Source organism: Epinephelus moara, chromosome 6, assembly GCF_006386435.1.
Source record: "Epinephelus moara isolate mb chromosome 6, YSFRI_EMoa_1.0, whole genome shotgun sequence".
In the NCBI taxonomy this organism is placed as follows: Eukaryota; Metazoa; Chordata; class Actinopteri; order Perciformes; family Serranidae; genus Epinephelus; species Epinephelus moara.
This window is the reverse complement of record NC_065511.1, coordinates 19588348-19614549: the sequence shown is the minus strand read 5'-3', so window position 1 is coordinate 19614549 and position 26202 is coordinate 19588348. Positions and strand designations below refer to the sequence as shown.

The 26202-nt window shown below is 41.8% G+C and overlaps 1 protein-coding gene across 1 annotated transcript in view; it reads right to left on the bottom strand.

Annotated features, from left to right (window-relative positions):
* Positions 1-21732, bottom strand: part of sntb1 (syntrophin, basic 1) — a 59394-nt gene extending 37662 nt beyond the window's left edge. The window contains exons 1-2 of the mRNA XM_050046902.1: positions 20994-21732; positions 2121-2373 (exon numbers count right to left, since the gene is read on the bottom strand). Coding sequence (XP_049902859.1) covers positions 2121-2373; positions 20994-21540 — 800 coding nt within the window. The 5' untranslated portion in view covers positions 21541-21732. The remainder of the gene's footprint in view (positions 1-2120; positions 2374-20993) is intronic.
* Between the last annotated feature and the right edge of the window lie 4470 nt (positions 21733-26202).

Below are 26202 nucleotides of genomic sequence, written 5' to 3'. Positions count from 1 at the left end.
ACCACAAATGTTTAAACACTAAATCTCTTTCTGCCCCCATGCTGTTTGATAGGGCCATTGTCATATTACTAACCAATTAACTTGACGACACCTCCTAACAGACCACCCCCCTGCTGACTGAGAATTATCAAAGTGCCACTTCAAACATCCATCTTTAAGAAAAACTGACTAAGAAAAGTCTGAGACAAGAGTACTGGGTAATCCCTTCAGGACAGCAGAAGAAGGCTGCAGACACTGGGGGGAGACTTTTCTATTCTCTCTCTGTCACACTGATGAGTAATAGAGTGGAGAAGAATGGGTTAACCTTTGGTTCATTAAGGTAATCATCTTTTGGATGCTTTAAAGTTGAACTTTGGAGCATTTGGAAACCTCTGAGTTAGTTCAGGCAGTCAAGTTGAGGTCATCACTACAAATTCAGTTGGCATACTTTTCTCACTGCAAATGCACTTTCATAATAGTAGTGTACTTGAAGTTCAACTGAAATATATATATATATGGTTCAATTACAGCCTGTAGCGCTTTGCTGCAGACTGGAACATGCTTTAACATTTAATCTGTCCTGTCAAATAACGCCAAAATAAGCCCAAAAAATCTTTGAATAAAAGATTCTTCATTTATAAAAAATATAAATACCACTGATGAAAGGCCTTGCATTTGCAGCAGGGGCGTAAATATAGATAGTGCAGACAGTGCAGTTGCACTGTGGTTCATGAGGTGGGGGGCCCATAGAGAAAGTTTTTGTAAAACAGTCAAGAGCATCTATAACAAAATTATATGCTTATTCCAAATAAACTATAATAGACTATTAAAACTATTAATTAAATTAATAATTTTGTATTTTCCTTGGTATTTTTTGTCATATACAGACATGCAGTGATGATTATCGACACTCCAGGGAAAAAACAAAAGCGGAATGCAGTGAGTGTGTGAAGCCAACACATTTCCCACTCCCAACTTGTCAAATACTGACGGTTAGTCAGTGGCCCTACAAATCATGATTAGAATTATGATGCTCTAGGTCCTCCCCCAATGGCAGTTTTGGACGTTCAGGAACAGCGTGTCAATTTACGCTTGTTACATGCAGTGTCTTTTCAAAACAAACTTTCATTTTTACAGGAAATGTACAGCTTTTCGTCATTTAATGCATACAGTCTCCTAGAAAAAATAAACTTAGAACGTTGGTAAAAATCTTCATTTTTTGGTTTACTTCCTTGGGTTTAGGCAACAAAAGCATGTGGTTAGGCTTAGAAAAAAATACCATGGTTTGGCTAACAACTATGTTTGTTACTAATGTAATATAATGTCCAGTGACATACGTCACTAGCATAGTATGCTCACCTGACTTTTGCTTTCACATAGGACACAAACAGCAGGCTGCTGGGTGAAAGTCCGGAGTTTGTTTGACCCATCCACCTCTTTGTACTACAGCAGCTGCCTGGACTGCCAAAAAATGCCGCCACCCAGTGAGTCTCATACCGCCACTAAAGGGTGCTTCTGTGTGTTGGTGTCTGATGTTGAGGGCCACTGACCAAGTGTTGGTATTGACAAATTAGGATTTAGACCAGATTGGTAAAAATGTGTGCAGCTTTCCAGTCAATTACAAAGGCTGAACAAACAAAGAAAAGAGCGATGGCTACTGCTGTCACACAGGCAACACTGTTTGGATCTCTGGAAAGTAAGATCCAAAAACACACCTGTAATTACCACTTATTGCCATAAGTGCCGCTGAAGAAAACTAAATGGGAATCTTCAAGATTTAACTTAACATCCTATACAAAGACCAAAACCAACAGCCTATTAGTCCATCTGTCAAAACTTTAGAACTTTCCGATCCTCTCTGTGGCTCCCAGCTCCAAGCCCATTTGTTCCTAGTGAAGATGTAAATCTTTAAAAACAATTACAAGCAAGTTGGCTGACTGAACTATGTGAAGTTAATCAATGAGCTATTCATTAGTCTGTCAATGATAAGCACAAGAGGAGCAGACAGATACTATTTAAGAGAGACTGAAAGAGACAGTGGCATTTCCAGAGAACTGCCTTCAGCTCAAGAATGTGTGTGTGTGTGTGTGTGTGTTTGTGTGTGTGTGTGTGTGTGTGTGTGTGTGTGTGTGTTCACCTACCTGTTCTCGGGGTCTGGTATGGTCATGGCTCGGGTTACACAACACATCTTGAGTGGTATGCACCTCCTGTCGCCCTGCAGAGACAGGGACGGCTGGGTAGGAGAGCTCGGAGGGTCAGGTGAAGAGGAGGATGAGGAGGAGGTGATTGGAGGGCTGCCGAGACGGGGAGATTCAGGAGGGGGTGTTTCCCAGCCGATCTCTGACACTGGGGAGCCCTTTTTGACGTACGGTGTGGCCTCGCGCATGTACTTCACTGGGCAGAAAAGGAAGACAGAGATTTCCAGTATACAGTAAGACATGGTAAAGAAGGTTGAACTGGGACATGGAATTGGCACATTTAGAGATTTAAATGTTCTTAAATGCATTAATTGGTAGAATAGAAGTATAGAAACTACTTCACTCACTAGATCCCTGCAACAGGGCTTGGTCTATTTGGGCGAGCAACACATACAGATTACTGATTAATTTAATTTCATATTGTTAATAAAAAAACTGCAAATCATGTCTCCTCACTGAAGAGCATGCTGCAAACCTTGTTTTATTAAATGCTTAATGAATGAATTAACTTGCAAAAAGGAAAATGTATTCTTAATTATGTATTCATACTCATTCATCAAGTGGCTCTGCACCCGTATAACACAACTACCTAAACTACTTTTAATTCAACTTCACCGAACACTGAAATCTGACACTGTGTTAACATCGTTTACCAAAGAGGCCAGTTCAAATCTGAGTGGGATCTATGTGTGTGACCTCATAGCCATCTTTTGATGCAAAGCCCATATCAGAGGCAATAAACAAATTGCTGTTTCAACAGGTTTATTCTTTTGAAGGCAGTTTGTCTCCGTAACAGGTCAGAGGAGGGATGTGGGGATACCAGAGATGTTTAGATACATAGCAGAAATAGAAACTGTTTAATTAGGGCCCCTCAGAGGCATTTGGCACGTATTACAGATTGTCATGGGGCAGCAGATAGAAAGATAACTCTCGGCAACATAACTGTGCATAAATGATGCTTGAACTCAAGATGTGTGGGTAGTCTGGAAACTTGTTGGTTTGACATTTTTTCGACAATGAGTTTGCTCAAAAGCTGGTTCAGTTTTTGTTTTAAAGAAAGAGTGGATTGTCTTTAAATGGACAGTTCACCCCAAAATCAGAATTACATATTTTACCTCTTACCTTTAGTGCTATTTATTGAGCTAAATTGTTTTAGTGTGAGCTGCAGTTGCAGAGTGATGAGTGATGAGATGTCTCTTAGAACTAGGTGGCACTCGGCTTGTGGTGCTCAGAGCACAAATAAATGGACCTGTGCATGTATGGCGCCTTTCTAGTCGTCCAACCACTCAGAGCACTTTTTACACTACAAGTCATATTCACCCATTCACACACACACCGGTGCCATCTGTTTTTTAACACACTCACACACTAATGGAACAGCCACCAGGAGCAAATTAGGGTTCAGTATCTTGCTCAAGGACACTTTGACATGCAGACTGGAGGAGCAGGGGATCGAACCTTGACCTTCTGATTAGTGGATGACCTTCTCTACCTCTGAGCCGCAGCCACCCACATTTGGAAAAACTCAACAGCAATGTCTGTTTTCAGAAATCATGACCCGTCTACTCAAGGTAATCCACAGACCTGCGTGTGAAAAGTTTCATGTAGGAACTATTTTCTTTCTGCCAAACTATAGCTGCCAACTGTATCACTGCAAAGAAGGAAGCCTGCATCAACTACTAGCTCACCTAGCACCACTGAGCTAGCTAACGTTACAGCTCAGCCGAAGAGGATCCTGTATGTTTACCTCTTGTGCTGTCACGAGAATGAGCTTCTTGTCCATGTGTAGATGCACTGTTCCTCCTGCGCAGTAATAACAGTAGGCAGGTGAAGTTTGGGACAGTGAAAATAGTTCCTACATGAAACTGCTACCTTGAATAACAAGGTCATGAATTCTGGAAAAAGACATCGCGGCTGGTTTCTTGGTGCTTTATGCACCACAAGCTGAGTGCCATCTAGTTCCATTATATTGGAGAGAAGGCAGACATCTCTACAGCCGATATCGCCTACCCTCGGCAACTCATACCAAAACAATCTAGACTGATAAATAGCTCCACGGATAGGAGGAAAAATACGTATTTTTGATTTGGGGGTGAACTGTCCCTTTGAAACAGACCTTTATTACATATTGAAAAAATGTGTGTACAACATGTTAGAATGAAAATAAAACAGTTTGTTGCACACACAGCAGGAAGCTGTTGACCAAATGATGACCTTCCTATCACAATGAGCTGGCATGTTGTCTATCGCTGCTGTCAGTTTTGAAATGACAACAGCAAATGTCAAAGAGCTGATAGCCAAAATAGAGTCAGTTAATTTCTTAAAATGCAAGCATGCTGTAATATATTCATCCTAACTGCAATGATGATTCACACCTTGTCTCCGCTGCTACAGGCAGGCAGCATCAAGAGAGTTACAATCCTGAAAAACCCTGAACCTACCCCCACAGCTTCCAACATCTCCTGATAGGACAGTCACAACTGATGCTGCCGAATACCTCAGAAACCCCGGTTTCCAACCGTTAAACAGAAAGATTTACTTGTAAATGTCAAACTCTGAATCACCGGAGGCTTGATAACTATTTTAAATTCCTCATGTTTGAGACGGGAGAAGAAAAGAGACGACAGGACACATGTCTCAGTGAAAGACAGAAATAGAGAGGCAGAGATAAAGCGGGTGTTCAGCGCGCTTTCTATGTCCTGAATGTTCTGAATCCTTGGTATGCCCTGGATGTTTAATTGGCATATCCCACTGTACGAGCTGGATATAATTGGCATATGGCTGGTGGCATTTGTAATCCAGCAAGTGAACTATTCTTGGTAGAAGCACTATGGACCCCTATGAGACTGTGTAACAAGCCTAACCGCCAACCTGTAGAGAAGTGATGACAGGCTGACACATAACACAGAGGAGGAGACGGGGGTGATGTGAAAGTGTCCTCAATGGACCTTCAGTGACGACGTGATCCAATTGCACAGTAGAATATAACCCACACAGTCGGATCAGATTAAAGGACTGAAAAATCCATTTGCTAAAATGCATCACAACAAGGCACAATGCGAGTGGATTCAATGGGCTGAAAAGATCGAATCTGATGCAGTTGGATGATGACAACCCGGTCTGGTTTTGTGTGTTAGGAGCCGTGGATCTATGAGACTAAAGTGCCACAAAGGCACATGTAGGATTTAAATTCAGAGTGGAAGAAGAATCAAGGCTTTAAAATCTGAGATGGACTTATGCACAAAGATACACACACTGTCTACCTCTCTGTCTCAGCTGCAAAGGAGCAAGCAAATACCTTATATCCCGAAGTGTGTGTGTGCCCGCCAGTTATATTGATGGACTTTGGAAACGGTCTGACAGACATTCCCTTGTAAACATTTTATTAGACCCCTGTTATCAAATGCATTATTTAATTTTATGACAGTGGCGCACAGTAGCAAAATGACAACATGGTCTGTGAACCACATTGTGCCTCTTAAAATATTGAATCTACAGATTTCTTTAGCTTCATTATAGTTAATGAAACCGTATAAACACAGTTGCTGTTGGGAATATAATTAATGCATGATACAACCATATCATCAGCACAATACATCCGTCTAGTGTTGCGGGGGCGCAATCAAAGGGAGAAATCTGACACTGAATTATAAATCAAAATCTTCGACTCCCAAGGACTCTCATTAACCTCTTGCATCGACTATAAATCTGGCTTCAGACTTTACGAGGCTTCACTTACCCAGGAGTGTGACAAAGAAAAACAGAATGGAATGTAGCACTGAAACAAGTGATGTATTAATCACAATTAATTTCTATTTGAGTCATTTATCAAGCAAAAATTCTTAATACTCTGGTTTCAGGGTGTGAAATGTAAGGATTTTCTCTGCTTTATACGACTGTAAATCAAATATCTTTAAAGGGTAACATCGGTATTTTCCAACCTGGCCCCTGTTTTCCCTTTTTAATGTCTAAATGACAAATGGGAACAATGATTTTTCAAATTGGTCCAGACCCCTGCAGCCAGCAGCAGTAAAACAGGCTGCAATGTAGTCCTCACAAGCAACAGAGCGCCATCAGTTTAGGTTCCCATAAAAGTGCTTGCTTTTACCACTGACAGGCTTGGACTGTTATTAGAAGTGTCTGACAACTTATTGAAAGTATTCCCACAGAGTTAAGGAGTGAGATTCTTTTCACTATCGGCAAACATACCAAACTCCACTTAAGCATTTGAAACCTGAGCAAATTGGCTCGATTTCTTTTAAAAACATGGGAAGAAGGCAGTGAGCAGCTTCACTAGAAAATCTAGAAAATTAGCAAAAAGTTACAAGAAAATTTAGCAAGAAAAAAAACAACCAACAATTAGCAAGAAAATGTCCTGTAAAAAAGGGCTAAAAATAAATTTTAAAAAAAGCATACACACATATAGTATGTATTCCATAACATAAGTTGGAATACATAATTCTGATAATCATAAATATAGTTTTCTGGATATTCATTCATTCACTTTCCATAATTATCAGTCCAGGTTTTCTGGACATTTTTCCCTATTTTTTTTTAAATTTTAAAATTTTATTTTTTATTTTTTTAAATAAAAAATAAATAAATAAATAAATAAAACCTGTTTGCTCAGGTTTTTAAAGGTTTAAATGCTTGTGAAAGGCATCTGAATGCAACACAAGAAAACTGATGTCAATCCATGTTTCAAAGGGTTAAATAAACAGCAGTGTTAGCGTGTATACAGACAGCATATTTTCACTAAGAGTTTCAGAGTTCGTGATTGTGGGAACAGTGGAAAGATGAACCAAGACAGCTATTGGGAGAAGTGTGTTTTAGTGTTTATCTCAATGGAGTCTGGTGGGTGTGACGAAAGTGATTTCAAGGCTGTTTCTGGTTACACAAAAAGGATGTTACTATTTAACAAAAATAGTCTATCTCTGTAGGGATCCTTTCTATAACATTGTCAGACACTTACAATAACAATCTGAGCCTGTCAGTGGCAAAAGCAAGCACCTATAGTGGACGTACATTGAGGGTATTTAATTACCCACAGAGATTGCATTTTAGCCTGGTTTGCCTTGCCAATACTGGACCAACTTCAAAAATGGTTGCTACACAAAAACATGGGAAAATATGGTCCAGGTTGAAAACTATCAAACTTACCCTTTAAAGTGGCAGTTTGGAGAGGTCACTTTTGGCCCTGGGATTATGTGATGGACACTTTTTTTCTCACTTTTTTAAATGATTATTAGGGGTACATTTTATTTTATACACACTGAATTTCAAAATGATACTACAGTCATGTGGCCACACAAGTCAATCATGTATTATAAAATTACACTCCACTTTCTAAACTGACTGATTTGAGAGAGAGAGAAAAAAACAACCTCAAATGCAGCTATGATTCAAACATAATGTTTAGTGGGTGATTTGTTTTCAGTGAACATTTACAATGACAGTCCAGAGGGAGGAAATGTAAACTCATACAGCAGCGTCACTGTGCCCAGAAATAGAGCTGTAACTGTTTCCAGCGGAGGGGAAAATAAATGGGGTGGAGTCCATGTGATCATTACAGCGGAAGTGTGTAAATGTGCGTGTGTTCCCATGGGTCGTGTTTCTATTCCATTACAGCACCAACGCTGCCAGCTCTGCACAATAACCTCAATAGCATGATAAGAACTTGGAGAGGATAGAAGAAGACTTGCTTAGGCCTTTGTTTGAAAGCAACAGTTACATAAGTCAAACCAAAAGATCCTAATGAGGGGCAGTCCTTCCCCATCTGTCTGATTTTAGTTTCCATTCTTCTGGCTTGTGCTTGAGACAAGCGCACACACAGACACAGCTAAATCTTTTTCATTATGACTGCCACCCTCCACTTCATTCAGAGACAGTAGCTTGCTGTTTCAGTCGTCTTGATGCAGATGTCTAAATGGCGATGCATCACCAGAGACCAACTGTTCAGCTCACTTCCTTTGATGATATTTAAAAAACCATTCACTAATTCTGAAACTGCACTCAACCTCATTCACTTACTTTCCAAATGAGGCCATTCATATCTTCAGAAGTGTTTAGAGCTAAAACACACATGCACAATGTATACACACACACTTGTTCAGTCGCATTCCTCAGCATGTGTGTTTGCGCAGCACCAACCCCCTTCCACACACCCACACACACACACACACACACACACACACACACACACACACACACACACACACACACACACACACACACACACACACACATACTCTAAGCTCTATACCACAAGGTGTAATTACTATATCAGCCTCATTGTGTCTTTTTCACTTAATGGTCCTTAACAGCATTTAATGAGGTCTGAAGTCATTGGACTTTCTGCCATATGCTTCAAATAGGGATTTTTATTTGGTGAGAAAATGAACCAAAGGAAAAAAGAAACCTCCTGTCATTAAGCCTGTGGGAGAGAAAGTCGACGGTGTAATGTTGGTGGAAGCTGGAAAGAGAACAGAGCGGGGCAAAGAGGTAGCAAAGAAGAAAAAGGCTCCTCTGATTGCAGAATGAAGGCTTTTACTCCTTGTCGGCACTGAGCAGGTAGCTGGATACTACAGCAGCACAAAAGGCCTTTACAAATCCACCCTCCAGACATCTTTTTGTAAGATTTGGACCAATATCTCAGAGAGTTCAAATATCGCCTTCGCTGAACAATGAACAATCACTAAGGTGGAGGACCTTTTTATAGAAGGAATATGACAATGAAATTTGAAATGTGCATGGCCAGAATTACTCACTGGGCTCTGAACTTGATGTCAAACTGTTACGAACTCTGCAAGCTTGTAACTTTTAACATGTAGAGAGGAAGAGGCGTGAAATATGTGTTAAGAAAAGACACTGATCTGACGAAAAGTCTTGGCAAAATTTCATGCTTTAAATGAAATTTAAGAGATAGCAAAAGAGAGCTGAAACATTATTTTCGAGCCCGTAGATTAAAGAGAATGAATAGCCAATGTCATACATCTCCTGTATGAAAACATCAGGGTAGATTGCTCTGGCCTTGAGGATGGGAAATTTGAGTCACTGTGTGTGTATACAGGTGTACTGAATTCTGTACCAAGAGAGTAAACAGAAACATGAGTAGTGCTCAAGAGCTTATTTGCCAAAAGTCAAATAAGCAGATGCAAATACAGAAGATATCACACCCACAGTGTGCTCAGAGAGACATGTTAAATGTGACATTTTCATTAAACTAAACAATAACCTGCATATTAAAGGTCCAAAATTTCCCTATCATATTAAACTGCAGTCAGGGCTGTAAATCATTATCTTATATTACATTACACCCTTTACCCTTAAGCAGATGTTTTTGTCCAAAGTGAATTACACTTGACTGTTCTCCAAATCCCTCTCCTGTGTAGCGCTTGTCCAATCATAGCTTTGCAACCATAACTACGCACTTCAGGTCTGTCAAACTCTGGATTTCTCCACATACTGAGGTGGTGTGCATGTTGTTGCAGCAAGATACTAGACGTTTCAAGAGTTAAAAACCTAAAAACAATCGGCCAAATGTGAAAAGGCACAGACACACCACATTGACATCAAATAACTGGTGGCAATGCAGGCCAGCTGTTGCGTCACCTCACGTCACCTGTGTCTCAGCCAAACATTTACACTTGAACACACTGCAAAGACTACAGCCGAAGGCCAACTAGCACATACGTTCAGGAAATAACTCTCCATAGCTGCAGGCTATGGTAGTCTGTATTCATCATTCAAAAAGGGAAACCTATAGGATGGATTCATGACACTACTTAGCCAGTCAGCACATCAATAACACAACCTGATATTGATACAACAAATGATATTTACTGTGCGCTAGTGAACAATAACACAAACAATTACGAACTGTTTCTGCTTAAGAGCACAATGGCTAAAAAGAATAATCTTACCTAATATATCTAGGTTGTTTGATCTCGCTCCCTCTTGACTTAAGTAGTTTGTTTGCTTTCCTCACTTTTGTTTCTCTTCTTAAACACCGAGCTGAACTGCCTCCTCTCACTGGCAGACTCTGCTGTCTCCAATGCCATTCAGAATGCTGAATTAGCCAAACAAAAAAGCCGACAAGGGCCAATCAGTGCCAAAGGTAGGGGACACAACCAAAAAACTGCGGCGACAGATGCTCACTGACGGCCCGACATTGACTGTCGTCCTAGTGTGTCAGAAACATTATAAAACATTGTGTTTATCTCCTCTAATGTGAAATGCAATTATTAGCATGCCCTGTTAACAGGCCAGCTTCCTATAGAAATAAACTATCCTTATGGTACTTCCGGGGTTACAGGTTTCGTTTAAAAGCACATCTTTGCAATTTTTCCCCACTGTGTGGTTTTTAACCTCAGTCTTTTAGCATGGTATCATATGTGTAGCCCTGAAGTGCATATTTAAAGGAATACTTCATCACCCAATTTACCATTTGTATATCAATTACTCACACCATTGAGTGCACAGTAACGTTGCCCACGTACAGTTTCACATGGTGTGTGTTTGGGATACAGGTCCTAGGAAATTTCAGATCAGTTTTTGTGAATTTGATAGTACGATTGCTTTATTGAAAGTGTTTATATGTTGTATTGACTTTAAAGTGGGGCGCACTGGTAGAATGACTGACTGACTGACAGAATGACACACTGACAGTTTCCGTGATTATGTACAGCATACCATACCATGACTTAGTCATACCAAAAATTAGAAAAAAACACCAACATTGGTCCACAGGGGGAGCCACAGCGATCGGTCGCATTTTAGCCATTTTGAAGCATTTTTCTGTTGTTATAGCGCCACCCAGTTGCCAATTAGAGTTAAATTTCTCCAGTCACCTTGAGGCGTCCTGTTCTACATATCTACCAAGTTTAGTAAAAATCCATATGGCGGTTAGGCCTAGATAAGAAATTAGCTCTCTAGCGCCCCCATTTTGTTTGATGGGGTCAATAATGGAGGGGTCCCCTCAGATTATGTGTGGTCATATGCCTACAAAGTTGCGTGGTGATCGGTGAAACCCTTGAGATGTTATACACCTTTATGTGATGAGCCACGCCCTCCGCAATATTCATTGCCTTATAGAAGCTCAGTTTTAGTAAGTTTTCCAACTTTTGCCAAGAGGGAACTTTAGATATTGGTCCCTAGATTATGTTCACCGAGTTTCATGCAGATCGGTCAAACTTCCTAGGAAGAGATCGATTTTAAGTGTTTTTCAAAAAAATTACAAATGGCGGAAAATCTAGATCACCGGAAGTTATGGTTCTTGAGGCAAATTTGTTCCTCATGAGGAGAGGCATCTCTGTGCAAAGTTTCACGTCTCTACGACATACGGGGCATGAGATATGCCCATTCAAAGTTTGCAATTTCAATGGGTTGCTATAGCACCCCCCTTTGGCCAATTGATGTAATATTGCATCATTCGCATGACTCTCTACCACTGTGCCAAATTTCACATGGACTGACCAAGTCAGTGAGGAGAAGTAAGATTCGTGAAGAAAATTGTTTCTTTTGCTTGCATGCCTCTGGGATCCAAAAACTGAGTAAATTCTTCATGAACTCAAGTCATAGGGGGCCGCATTTAACTACAGAAAAACCATATCAAAACATCCCTTTACAACTCGTACAGTATAATCCAAGTCATTCATCCAGTTGTATGCTCAATCCTTCCCGAACACACACATTTTCGCTAAAATCTTAGTATTTAGAACTGAAATGAAAGTGAAACTTATCTATGGTCTCTTTAAAGCCAGACTCCACTGACAAAAACAGCTATTTTACCTCGCTGAACATGGACACTGCTGGTCTATCACTTCTTCAAATAGTTAGTTTGTGTTATTGTGTGGCTTTGGTGTTGTAAAAAGTTAGATCAGATTCAGTGGAGTGTATGTGCTGTGAGACAGGAAAGTTTGACAGTAGCAACAGTAACTAACAGCAACAGTTACTAGGGGGGTCAGGGTTAGCTGATGGCCTATTGAAGCTCTATAGTCAAACATTCTCAGTGCATCATCCTCTCTACCAAAATCTTATGTATATTCTGCTGTCCTGGTCGTCCATGTTTTAACTTGTCTCCAGTCTTTCAAGGAAATTCCTCAATGTTTGCTCACAAGAACCAAAATAAGCAGTGGCAACTATTCCTAATGCCAAAAGGATGTTAGCTGAGAAAAGTGGAAAAAGTGAAAGGCGTGATACATAATCTTAATTAACATCAATCCTCAAACCAGTGAGCTGTGTGTTCCATTATTTCTATAAATGGCAGCATTCACCACCATATTCAGTGAAAACCACAACCACAGAACGTGTGAACAGATGGTAGTTTTTACAGTAGGCTGTTGACTCATCTACAGTGACACAGATTCAACAGAAGTCCGTGAAGCTGCATAACAGACTTCTTAATGTGGGTCATTTTTGGTCACCCTGTTGAATCTTTTTTAAATTCCCAATTCAATCATTAAAGTGAAGTATTCAGCCACTGTGGGGTTTAGTTTTATGCTGACCATCACAAGAAAACTGGGACAAAACAAACAGAATGTACAAAAACACGACGCTTACACCTGGAGGGGAAAGGAGTTTTTGTCTGCTTCAAACAAAGCCAACAGGATGAGCTTTAACTCTCTGTCTCTGCTTTTGTTTTGGCTGTATAAACATTCACAGGGGAATGAATGATTGAATCTATTATCTCCGCCACAACAATCACTACTGCAACACCACAGTTGTTGTTATTATCATCACCACTGCCATCATCCGCTCTGAGTCAGGCTCCACAAACAGTAACGGAGGAGATGATAGTTTCTCTAATGACATAAACAGGCAGCTGGTAGACACATCGACTCTCTCTCACACACACACACACACACACACTCACACAAACACACACACACACACACACACACTCTGCACACTCAATCACGTATACTGACTGTAGCATCAGTCTAGACTACGCTGTTGATGACATGATTACACACACATATACACACAGGCTCCTAAACACACGCTCTGCATCACACTACTGACAGCGGCAGATACACACACTCACAGACATACCCATCCAGATGTCAGGTGATGACAGGTACTGCTTGTTAGGGGATCAACAGGGGAGCTTACAGGACACTGACTCATTTCCTGCCTGCTGAAGTGTGGCAGATGTTCTTTATTGTATTCTGACTTTCAGTTCTTCTTTTCTTCTGCTTTCATGTTTAGGCTTTTCTTTACGCTTGTCTGCTTCTGTCTGAAATCAAGAACGCACTGTTTCAAAAATGGCAATGAATTTCGATGGTAAATCCACCACTTCTTACACTTTAAATTGCATGTGTGAGAGCGGAAAGCTTGACAGGTGCAGCAACAACAAAGCAGGGCAGAAGTGTCACTTTCTTCAGCTTTAGGGTTTGACTTGTGTCTAACCCATATTTAACCAGATAAGTCCTACTGAGATCAACTGAGATCAACAATGTCTTTTACAATGGACACCTGGCTAAGACAGCAGCATACAAAAAAGCACACAATAAAAACATAAAAGATATACATTACTGCGCACAATGACAAGAACCAACCGATTCATTCCTCCTTGTACTTATGAGAGCTTTAAAATCAGGCAGAGAGACCAATTCACATAGTTTCTTTCTGAATTCCAAGTCAGAGAAGCAGAGAACATGAAAGCTTTCATTCCCAGCTCAGTCCGTGCACTAGGAACAGACAACAAAACTAAGTCTTGAGATCTCAGACTGTAGCTACAACCAGACCTCTGTTCAATCAAAGTACAAATGTACGAAGGGAGTTTACCCAGCAAGGCTTCGTAAATGAACAAATACCAGTGACTGAGCCTACGAAAGGTCAAAGATGGCCAACCAGCCCTGGAAAAAAGCGTACAGTGATGATTGAGGGTTTCACAATTTGTAACAAATCTCAGTGCACTATGATATGCAGTATCTAACATATGCAAACAATGTGCACATGCCTTCATGTACAGCAAATCACCATAATCCAGAACAGGTAAAAACGTAGCAGCAACCAGTCTTTTCTAGCCACAAAGGAGAAACAGGACTTGTTTCTGAAATAAAATCCTATCATCAGCCTCTGCTTTTTATGCAGATGAGGCTGAAGTTAGCCTCATCTTCTGCCTAGAAGGCTTAGATTCTCAAATACCATACTACAACAGGAACTAAGACTCTTTGTTTGGATTTAATGCATACAAATTACTCGAGCATACTATTATTTACCAAAAACAGTTAGTTAATACGCTTCACACCTACATACAGTATCTACTAGGCTTGGGCTATATCATGGTATTACAGTATACCAGGGTATTTCGATATCCTGGTAGGTAAAATTTTCAATACTGTCAAAAATACAGATGCTGCTCGTTCTACTAAATTCATAAGGATATGCTGTATTCAGGTGATGTATTGTAGTGCACAGCCGGTGCCACCAGAGGTCAGTCTCTACTGGTGGAACAGGCAGCTTAGCCAACAAAGATGGTGACTGTGATTGTTGGCGATTATAGTTCTAAGACCATAGTTAAAGAATCTCCTTTTTTAAGTGTCTGCACCACAAGAATTAGGAACACTTCTTCTAACAATGTTTTGTGGGACATCTTTTAGCTCCTCTTTCAGCATCTCTTCAAGCACAAGAGGGATCGTGAGTGACCCAAGTGTATGGTGAGCCAATGCAGAACCAGCAACCAGCATTTTTTAAAACCTGTTTGCTGTGTAAACAACGGACAACACCAAACAAAACACAAACAAAAGCTTGTAACAAAAAAATGGATACAAGGCAACTTTGACTTGTCAAAGCATAATATAAGAATCATCGATAATCGGCTCACATCACTTCAGCATTCCTGTTGGTGGCGTTAATGCAAACAGAAAAAGAAGTTGAAGGTATTTACAGTAGTTCTCGGGGTGAGAGTTTTTGTCAAGTGTTTCCAAAACTGTTTGGTCTGAAAATACCTTATGACATAAGCCCTGTTTCCACCAAACACTTTCAGTATGGTACCTTTGGAACCAAAAATAACCCTTCAGACATGGTACCTAGACCCTAGCGTTTCCACCGCAAACAGTAGTCTTAAATGTGTCTGTCCAGTACTCACTGTATTTCCTCATTACCGGTGACACAGAAAGAAGTCTGCACCTCGTTTATCATCCACATAAAGAGGTTGCATGCCTGCATTTTCAGAACAAAACAGAACAGGCTAGAGTGAGACTCTCTCTTTATTGACTATTTAAAAATAGGTTGGTGCATTTAGTCCTTCTAAGGCAAGCTCAGGGGTTTAGTGTTGCCGGAGCCCACAGGAACGACGCTCCTTTTTTTGCTTTTTTTTTCTCTGAGTGAAGATTGGGATATATGCCGTCCCAGTTGAAAGTAATACATATAAACACTAGAAGATCCACTCATTACTAAAAGTGTATGTCATATAAAAACTAATGGAATGGTCAGAGTTGTCACTGTGTCTTTAAGGTGGATTCACATCATCAGCTCATGCATTGAGTAACATTACAAGTTAATGTTTCACCTTTAAAGTTGCCGGCAGTCGGGCCAGTGAATTAAGTTATTTTTCTCAGACTCCAGCTGCTGCATACTCTCCATAATATGAACAGTGGTACATGAGCCTCAAAACCAGCCAGAACTCAGCCCTGAGCAGAGTGACCGTCCGCTATTGGCCAATCAACAGACTGCTCCACTGATCACAGCTCCACCCTTTAGTACCAAATCTGTATGCTAGGTACCCCAACAGAGGGGTGACCAAAAATGGGGACGGTACGGAACGGTTCCATTGGTACCATCATCAACTTTTCACAGTGGAAACGGAAAAAAAAGAGTACCAAGCTGAACTATACCGTACTGCTCGGTGGAGAAGGAGCTATACAGTACAGTGCATCTTACACTGAATTCTATCACCAGCAGCAAATCTTTCAGCATTCTTTAGTTTTTTGTTTCGCTTTCTTTTTTTATACACAAATGCCATCATAAAACGTATATCCTGCTGAAATGACAAACGATAGATACCAACCAAGACTACTATCTACAGCATTAGAGGCTACTGTGGAAAAACTGCAGAAAACTAACTTTCTTTCACACATAACAGTAAATAAGAAAAATGTACTGAGTATTCTCAACACCTCTGGCTACTGACAACCTGTACTACTCTGAGGTCAGTAAAAATCAATTTAGCCTTTTAGCAGCAAGCCAACCTTGGAAAGGCTTTGTTCAGCCTTCGATTAACGATCACACAGGTACAATCAGCAAAATACATAAATACTCTAAATAAATAATCTGACCTCTCCTTGTGTGGACAGACATCATCTATATCTCCTTCTGAGTCTAAAACCCTCTGTAATCTAAATTTGGGAATAATTTTTGCATGTGAGTAGGCCTATATCCAGTTTTAATTATAAACATAAGTGGATTGAGCCACACAATTCTCCAAAGGAATTGTGTTCATCTCTTTTTATCTTAATCAAATTGCTGTTAGTGCTGAGGGAAAAATAAACTTAACACCCCCATGGTTGGACAGAATTCATCATTGCATAAAACAACAACACAAAAACGAAAACAATGGGAGGAAAAGAAAACAGCTGGGAACATCCAGAGCTGCTATCCCTGTATGACCGTCTCTTGCAGCTACAACTGACACCTGCAAGGTTCTCTCATTACTGCACCAGGGACTTATGAAGTTGTTACCACCGGCAAGTAAGGGAGGTCACGTCTCCTGATGTTGCCATTCGAGGCATCTCACAGGTTCTGTAGGGGGCTGATATCGGGAGAGAAGCCAGGAAATGCTGACTAAGACCGCTGTGCCTTTTTTCATGTCTTTTTGAGAGAGAAGTTCAAGTCTTTCACACTTTCTCTCCTCCACACACCTGCCCATTAGGCCTCCTTCACTACGGACATTTTGACATGTCACAGTAGGAACAGGTATAAATAATAAAATCAATAATGGCTGAATTCCTTGCATTTGCTTCAGTTTCAGGGTCTTGTCAAGGCTTACTGGGACACTTGAATACAGCAGAGCCATTGTTAATGTTATTAGTAACACCGGTGCTTTTCTTACTATGACAAGTCAAAATATCTGCTGTCAGAGGGGCCAATCACTGCGTGAAGCTTGTCAGATTGTTTCGAAAAAGTTGCAAAAATTGTCAGCTGCAACCCACTCCATCTCTACGTCTGAAACATGTGCGGAGAGGGGGTTCAGATACTGTTTGACAACTCAGCAAGCACTTTGTTTGAATCATACTGCAGTACCGTGTGTGGCCTGGAGCTCTTCTGTTGTAGGACCAGGATGTGTTGACAGTTTGCCACGCAGCCTCCTATCAGTGGCATGTGACAAAGGCCTTTTTCACAGCAGACATTTTAACTTGTCACAGTAGAAAAAGCCCAGGTGTTACTTAACATTAACGATGGCTCCATTCTATTCAAGTGACCCAGTAAAAGTGACCTGATTAAGCTGGACATAGGCTGTACAATCTGAGCCTGTTTCTGGCCCAATTTTTTGACACACGACACATTTTAGAGACAGACCAAATATCAGATTTGTAGGGTGTTGTTGGCTGTGCAATGCACATGGGGGGAGTGAGCACCAATCATGGCCCTATCAACTGCTCCTGAAATTGCGTCCGAAATTTTAGTCATTATCATCAGGCTCTTGCACAGTTGACGCAGAGCCATGAGTCATTTCCCCCAGCGTCAGTGCCTTTTCACACTCAGTCAATCGCACAGGGTAGCTGATACCCAACTAGTTGGTTGGTGCTGCTAATCTGCTGACGTGTGTGTGTGTGAGAGAGGGAATCAAAACTTGGACTGACTCATTTTTGCAGAAGTCATACTTCAGCTGGCAAACAAACTTTTACCTGCCCACAGTACTGGAGATTTCAAACAAATCTTTATTGACAATTGTCAATAGCCAGAACAGTCCGCAGGGGCAGACGCACCGTTTCATTTTCTATTTCACTGTAGGCTACAGCGAGAGGACTCATGTTGTGGCTTTACTATCGGACCGCACAGTGTGAGCACATGAATCATTAGCTTTGGCTTTACATCGCTGAGATTTACTCATACAGTGGGAGTTGGAATTAAACAACAACATTTTTACAACAGGCTGCATTGTAGAGTGTATGTCAAGCTTTCGGCAGCCCTCCAGGTAGACTTTGTTATCTCATTTAACAGCTCTCAAGTTGCACTGCACAAGTGCTGGCAATATTCTGCACAACTACAAACTTGTAATTTTTATTTATTGCATTCCATCATGATGTAATTGAAGGCATTATTTGTGCATAACCGATTCCTCGCTGGACCCCCATAACAGCACTGGCTGTGGTTGCGAGCAGCTTTGTGGCACAGCTGCACAACCCTCATTGATCCCCAAAGAGAAATTCACTTTTGACCTGTCAGACTACACGCTGAGCCACAGAACAGAGCCAGCAGAGAGCTGGCGTCTCGCTCAGGGGACGCTTTAACAAAGCGGATGCTCTCTGACATGGGTGCTTGAACCCATGGTCCTCTGAGTTTTTTGACCACAGGGTCAATCCGCTGTCCTCTTCCAGGCTCTTCCAGCCTGCGTCAGGAGTGAGTGGTCGCTGCCTATTCTAGCTGAATTTGTTTTCCATCTTCCTAATGAGTTTCCAAGATGGCTTGTCAGTGCTACAGTAAAATACACAGAACACAAACGTACAAGCTCTGGTGCATACACACTCGCACAAAATGCACTGCATTGTGCACACACACACACACACACACGCAGAGAGATGCACACTCCTCTCCCTTGAGACATGTACTAGCTCTCCTAACAGTTGAATCTGATGTTTCCTCCTGATCTCATTCCCCATGTAACACAGTCTTCCTCTCTCACATCTTAGAAGGTGGCTTACACTCAGGAATAAAAACAGGAATAAATCACTCATTTTTAGGCGTCTTTTTTATTTGAAATTAAAGTTAACATACTTGGTGACATGTTAAGCACCCTTTGTGCCTCTAAATATCCATAAAACCCCTTAAAAACGCACTTTGTCGCTTCGTACTATTCCTCTGTTTCACAGCTTTGCCAAATGCGAATGATCTCTGCTAAACTGCAGCTGAAGTGAACTTCTGTCTCTCTGTTAGCCTTAAGTTAACCCTCCCTGTCGTCTTCATATCAGCCTCTTAGCCTCCCTCGTTGGCTCTCCTTCTGTTCTGTCTCTTTCTATCTGTCTCCCTCTCAGCACTTTCCCCATTAAATTCACATTTCAGCTCTGCCCCCCTCCCGTCTCTCTCTCTCTCCCTCTCTCCATCCTCCTCCTCGTCTGCTCCGTTCCCTCTCTCACTCTTTCTTATCTGGTAAGTTTTCAGCTGGGACCTGCTTTTTCCTTTGCAGTATTATAGCCCTTGTGTCCCCCTGGGAAGGCTCATCACCATGCCTGCATGTGCATGTGTATATGGGGTGTGCAAGAGTGAGAGACACTTTGTTCTTCCTATCTTGGGTCCAAAAGTCCTCACAGGAACAGGAATAAAAAAAACAACAACTCAGAAGTGGGCACTTGTGTGCAACATTTTTCCGGTGTGTGTGTGTTTGTGTACTCGTATGTGTGTGTTAAGGGGGTAAAATGATGTTCATCCTTCAGAGTGGAATCTGCGTTCCATCAGTCTAATTTTCATCTTCACTTTTGGCTAAAAACAACTGCACAACGCCAATCTGGCTACACTGCTTGTGCGAGTGAGTTGAAAGCAAGTGGGTCCGCGTGCCTTTCCATATGTGTGTACGAGTGTGTGTGTGTGTGTGTGTGTGTGTGTGTGTGTGAGAGAGAAAGAGAGCCACACACACTTGAGATGTGGAACTGGATTTGTTTGAACATGAGGGGAAAAGAGACGATAAGAGTTTGACCTTGTATGATTCTCCCATGGCACCTCTGGTTGCATAATAACTATTTCCTTAGAAATCCAAAATGTGCTTTTATACAAAAAGGCAGCCACTCAGTCACCTGTTTCCCAAATATGAAATAAACCTTGGGTGTCCTGCAAAGCTGCACTACATATACGATTAACTATCCTCCCGTCTCCTGCTGTAAATTAAATAAATTTGCAGAGAAGAAAAGTTTCACTTCAGTTTGCCACCCTGGGAGACTGTTCGTCACAACAAATTCTGACTTTGTATATGAGTAACAAAACAGATTTGATGAAATGAGATATGAATAATATAGGCTGCTGCAATAAAAACACCATCTTTTCTTTCTTCGGTCTCGCTATTAACCAGAACCTCCTTTCTTTAATGGAAAGTAAATCACTCCCTGCAGCAGACGTTTTCATTCCTTCAACACTCAGAGCCCCGCTGCTTTCCATTCTGTTCCTCTAATCAGGGAGTGATTTGCGCCTGGGACGCAAAGTGAATGCAATCAACTGGCAGGTAGAATAGGAAACTTGCAGCATTTTGTGGCCTGAGGGGCCACTGACCTGCTGGATCATATGCATAAAACAGCCCAACACCAGTCCAGGAAATAGAAAGCCATGAGGGATGATAAACTCTCAGCCTCACTGAAGGATGAGGTGCCCATGCATGTTAAGGTCCAGAGCTCCCTTAGGGATCTCTGAGAGAGGTTATATTGGGTCTTCATAAAAATGAAGCTGAAATTCACCCAAACTCAACTCTTATCTCCCCAGGAATGCTGCACAAGCCTTCACTAACACATGTGGGGCTCCCTAAAATAAGATCCAGTGGGATAATTTGAAGCATGCATGTGGTATTAAAAAGTTTGGGATTCCCCGACCCACACACTCCTCTTCACCTCTGGGTCCCTCATCTTTTATGTCAACCTCACACACACACACTCTGCCCAGGCTGCCTACCTTCCAGTGTCACCTCTTTCCCGGCCCGTTTCAGTGCCTGCACAGCCTCGTCGTGGGTCGCGTCCCGCAGGTTCACGCCGTTCACGGACAGGATGGCGTCCCCGACGTACAGAGCCTGTGTCTGGTCCGCTGCGAGCCCCTTGAAAATCTTACTGATGAGGATGGGCATTTTATTCTCCTTCCCTCCTTTGATGCTGATCCCAAGTCCCCCGACCTCCTGCTTGGTCACCTTAACGCACCGCTTTCTGTTCGCGATCGCCTCGGGCACTCGCTCCGGGAGGTCCGTGAACGCGTTGCGCACAGTTTGGGGGCCGTTGTTGGAGTTGGCGTTATTGTTGTCAAGGTAAGATCCGTTGGTAACGCCGTTGGAGTTGACATTTTCGTTCACGCTGTCGTTAACGCAGCTCTCCTCGCAGCTCAACGTGAGCGCTTCCTCGTTCAAGTTGACCAAAACTTTGTGCCACCGCTCCCGCACCCAAACCTCCACAAATCCACTTTTTTGCACTCCGGAGGCACCTGAAACTCCCGTCGTTATTACCACCGCCATCTTTGGAGCATTTCTTTAAAATGACATGTGATTGAGTTACCAGCACGCTCTCACACATTAACTTCCACGCCGTCTCCCCCCTCACGCTCAGGCTGGACTTTGCCCCTCTCAAGTTTTCTGCGGGACTTGTCAGGCGTCCCGACCAACCAGCCTGAGCCCTTTCGGCGCAAGGCTGCTCCCCGCTCCGCCTGCCCGAGATCCTATCTGCTGGGTGGAGTTTGCTCCCCCCGCCGTCAGCCGATCCCATCTCTAGATCCTGCATGCACAAAATGTGTTCATCATTTCCCCTCAACGCTGGAGACGTGACAGCTGATGCAAAGTTAATCAAGAATAAAACAACAAATCCATTCATCCAGCCATTTTACTCCTATCTGGATAATATTACCACCATAATATATCCTTTGATGTTGAAATATATTTGTCATATACCAGCTTTAAAAGGAAATCAATGTCTATTTCATGAATAAAACAATAGTTGGGTTTTGTGTGTCTGTAAACGTGAAGCTGAAGAAGTGACAGAGACACGATGATAACTATTCTTAAACGTCTTTGAATTAATAAAATAATCTTAAATATGTCTATCACTGAGTTTCCAGTTTTCAAATTCCCAGTGAGACCCACTCTGCTGAGCGCGCTCATGCTGCGCACCGGTTACGCGCGTACAAGAATGCGCCTGTGCCTGTTTTGATGTGTCAAAGCGAGAGAGAGGGAAAGAGCGTTTTGTTAGGAGGCTCTGACATGGAAAGACCCCCCTCCGAGGTTTCGCTCTCCATCTCTATTATCATTACTCCAGAGGACATCCACATAACCCCTGTCAATCCTGCAGGCGCGTGAGAGTTCAGATTAGTGAGCTCAGACCGCGAGGGTGCAACCAGTGTCACTGCTGTGTGACGGTGATAGGAGTCTGAGTCCTGTGAGTGACTGACAGGGATACAGGAGAGAAGATGGAGACAAAAGACATGATGGAGCTTCAGTGAGTCATCAGGATGTGATGAGAGGAGGAACAAACGAGCAGCAGCTGCTGTGACTTCAGTGAGGACAGAAAAGTTACATCTTTTTGGATGTAACAACGCTTAGCTCTATAAATATGCTTTTTCTTATATCAGCCGTCACTGTGAAGCATGGCACCCTTCTTTCAGCTTCACCGAGCTATTAGCAGTGGGGCTGCGACACCTACTGGTGACACTTTAAACTGATGAGGGTTCAAATCTGTCCTGGCCAAAGGGAAGCTCCCACAGCTAAACAAAATGATACACAAGGGTCATCTGTAGTGCAGTCAGAATAGTGACCAGGCTGCCATAAAATATTGTCATGGTGGGAGATTTTAACATAGTTGTATCAACTCATTATATTAACATCCTGCCAATGATTTGTAATGTGTCATTTTTATTCAGTTTTCAGTGGGTGTTCTCTTACAGGTGAAACAAAGACAATTTCCTGTGCTGGTGTGAAAAAGAATATTTTATCCTGTTCTAGAAACACAGCAGTAACCCATCTCCTGTCTTTAAATGTGAAATTTGTAATCCACTAACACAAACCAACTATCATTTCTTAAAGGAGCAGTGTGTAGGATTTACTGGATATATTGGCAGTTGTAGTTGAAACATCTTCTGATGCGTAGCTAGGGCACATCATCAGTGATGTTACCTGAGGTCATTGGGTGTTTCGGGTCTTTCGAACATCAGACACCCTCACCAGGACAATGTCATGTCTGAGGGTGGTCTTAACGACATGCTGAGGGAACTTGAGGTGACTGCCCAAATCCACTGGCAGCTGCCAGTCCTGTGCAGTGTTGAGCAGCCCTGATGTTGCTCTAGGTGTTGTTCTTGGCTTCTCCCCAGCTCTGATGAAGTTGATGTTTTGCTTCATGGGTTTTGACCTTCGACAGCTGGTGATGGCACTACAGATGCTCCCGGCAATGGTCTTGAGCTCCTGGTCATGTCGCCAAAGGTATCGGCTTTCTCCCAGAGCTTTTGGGCAGCAACTCAATATGTGCTCAAGGGTCCCCTTCCTCTGGCAAAGGGGGCATGCTGGTGTATCGACCAAGCCCCAGCAGTGCAGGTTGGATGGGGTGGGAAGATCATTGTAGATAGCCTGGACCAGGAACTTGATGTGGTGTGGCTCTGCCCGCTCCTCTCTAGTGGAGCCTGCCATGTTGCACTGCCATGTTTCTATAGTAGCCCAGAACGAACAAACCAAACACTGGCTCTGGATAGGGCCTTTGGCGTTTTTACAGTACCTAAAGGCCACCGTAGGTTCTCCAAAATAATTGGAAAGGGGGAGAGGATATTCTGTTAGTTGCAGTCTGCAACCTCATCGCTAGGTGCCACACTGCTCCTTTATTTGAGTCCTACAAATGGAAGAGGCGTGACAAACCAGTATTGTATGTATAGTGTGTACAGCATAGTAAAGTGTATAGTATGTATAGTACACAGTGTTTGCCCTTTGATTTATTTTACTATATGAATGTATGACTACAGGCTGGTAATATAAAGCAACAATGATAACAACAGCAACAATGTATTTTCTCATACATTTAGCAATTGTGCTCTGTAAATTGCATCGTCAGGAATCCAAGCAGCAACTGCTGCTGGAGCTTTATTGTTAATGCTCAGTTTCTTCTTCTTCTTCATCTTCTTCTTCTTCTTCTTCTTCTTCTTCTTCTCCACTAAAAGTGTTCATGCATCAAAAACCACCACCCAGACATGAGGATCATCTTCTCTGGAACCACACAGGGATGCAGGTGAAAACTGTAAAATGTAACAACTTGTAACTTTTTCTTAATTTTCTCTCAACCATATTTTCATAAACTCGTCCCAGACCATTGGTCTAATTTTCCAAAACCTTTGGCTGGATCATCTACAGAAATCGCTGATCTAAGGTTATCGAAGAAATTTTGAAACATCGGTCCATCTTTAAGTTATGCATTTTCAAACATTTGTCTTTCAGTTCAGTTTTACTCATATATCAAAAATAGCAAAAGCAATTGTAACCACACTTGGTGAACATGTGTGGATGCTTTGTGCACGCTTCGCTAACCAGTCTTGCGAAACTCTGCTTCAAGAGGGCGTCACAAATGTGAAAAGTTTTTATCTCATAGTCAGCTACAGGGATGAATACAGAATTTGGTTTGCATCCTCTTCAGTTATGACTCAGTCAATGCATAAAATTTGGAAATGATTGCTTAAAGAGGGCGTGGCTTATTACAATAACATCTACATTTCAAGACATTTCACATTCCAAACTAAAAAAAACATGATGTATTATCACCAATACGTCTCTACAGAGCTGATTTTTTTTCCCAGCACATCCTCTGAAATGAAATTTTCCCATGTGATATCATCGCCTCAAGTTGTCAGGAGATGTGTAAAGAATCATGTCTTCCTGATGGTGCAGTGATGTAGTGAGTAAGTCACTTGCTTTGGAGAGAGAAGTTGAACATTTGACTCCCCATGTGGGCAAGTACCACACTCCATAAGCAATTTACAGAAGTCTCTAACAGTACATCAGAAAGCAGTAGGTTAAGGTATGATGTTTTCTCAGGATTGTATCCCCAGCAATTAAATTGTTGTGAATGCTTTAAGTTCTGTGACACTCTCTCAGCCTTCTGCTTCTGAGGCTGGTTTGGCTTCCTGGCCCTGCAGCTGGTGGGTATCTCCTGTTTCTGCCTGACTGCTTGTGGTTTTAAAGTTGACACTCCATATCGTCTGCTACTTTATTAATTCTCATACTAAAATTTCCAATCTCCTTTGACAGATCTTAAATATCCAACATATTTGACTCAAGTAATAATAATGAATCCTGTCAAAAGCCACTATGACCCCTGACAGTCAGCTGTAGTTGAGGGGCAAGGTGGTTGGCTTGTAATTCAAAGGTTAAGAGAGAAAATCCTGCAGGTGGTCTGAATCTTTGCATTCTCCAGGACAACATGTGACACTCTTCACACAGTAGCACTGTGTACATAGGATGTATTCCAGATCTTGAATGAAAGACAAGTTTTATACAAATGTAGTCAAGCAAAACACATTATCACTGAATGCAACATCAAACGTTTTGCTTCTTTTTTTAGTTCAAAAAGAAACAAAACATTTGATGTTCAGTGAAACGACATTAATCCACTCTCCCTTGAAAATATGAAAATGGCCTGACACTCTGATCTTGGAATAGCTCTAAGAGATGACCAACCAATGGGACTCCATCTTAGACTTGATACATGCGTCATTCACATCTGCTACACATAAGTTAATACAACAGAAAGTGGTACATAGAGCTCATCTTATTAATGTTGTACTGGCAAAGATCTACCCGAATGTTGTACCATTGTGCTCTTGATGTAGCGGCCAGCCAGCAGACTTGATGCATACGTTCTGGTCATGTCTAAATGTGTCCACCTTCTGGATAAGTATTTTTAAAGCTTTTAGTGACGTTTGAAACCAGCTGGACCCTTACCCAGTCTGGCACTCTTTGGTTTAACTTTGAAGGAATACGGTGCTATCTTATCAAACAATCAGTCAATCAATCAATTTTATTTATAAAGCCCAATATCACAAATCACAATTTGCCTCACAGGGCTTTACAGCATACAACATCCCTCTGTCCTTAGGACCCTCACAGTGGATAAGGAAAAACTTCCCAAAAAAAACCCTTTAACGGGGGAAAAAA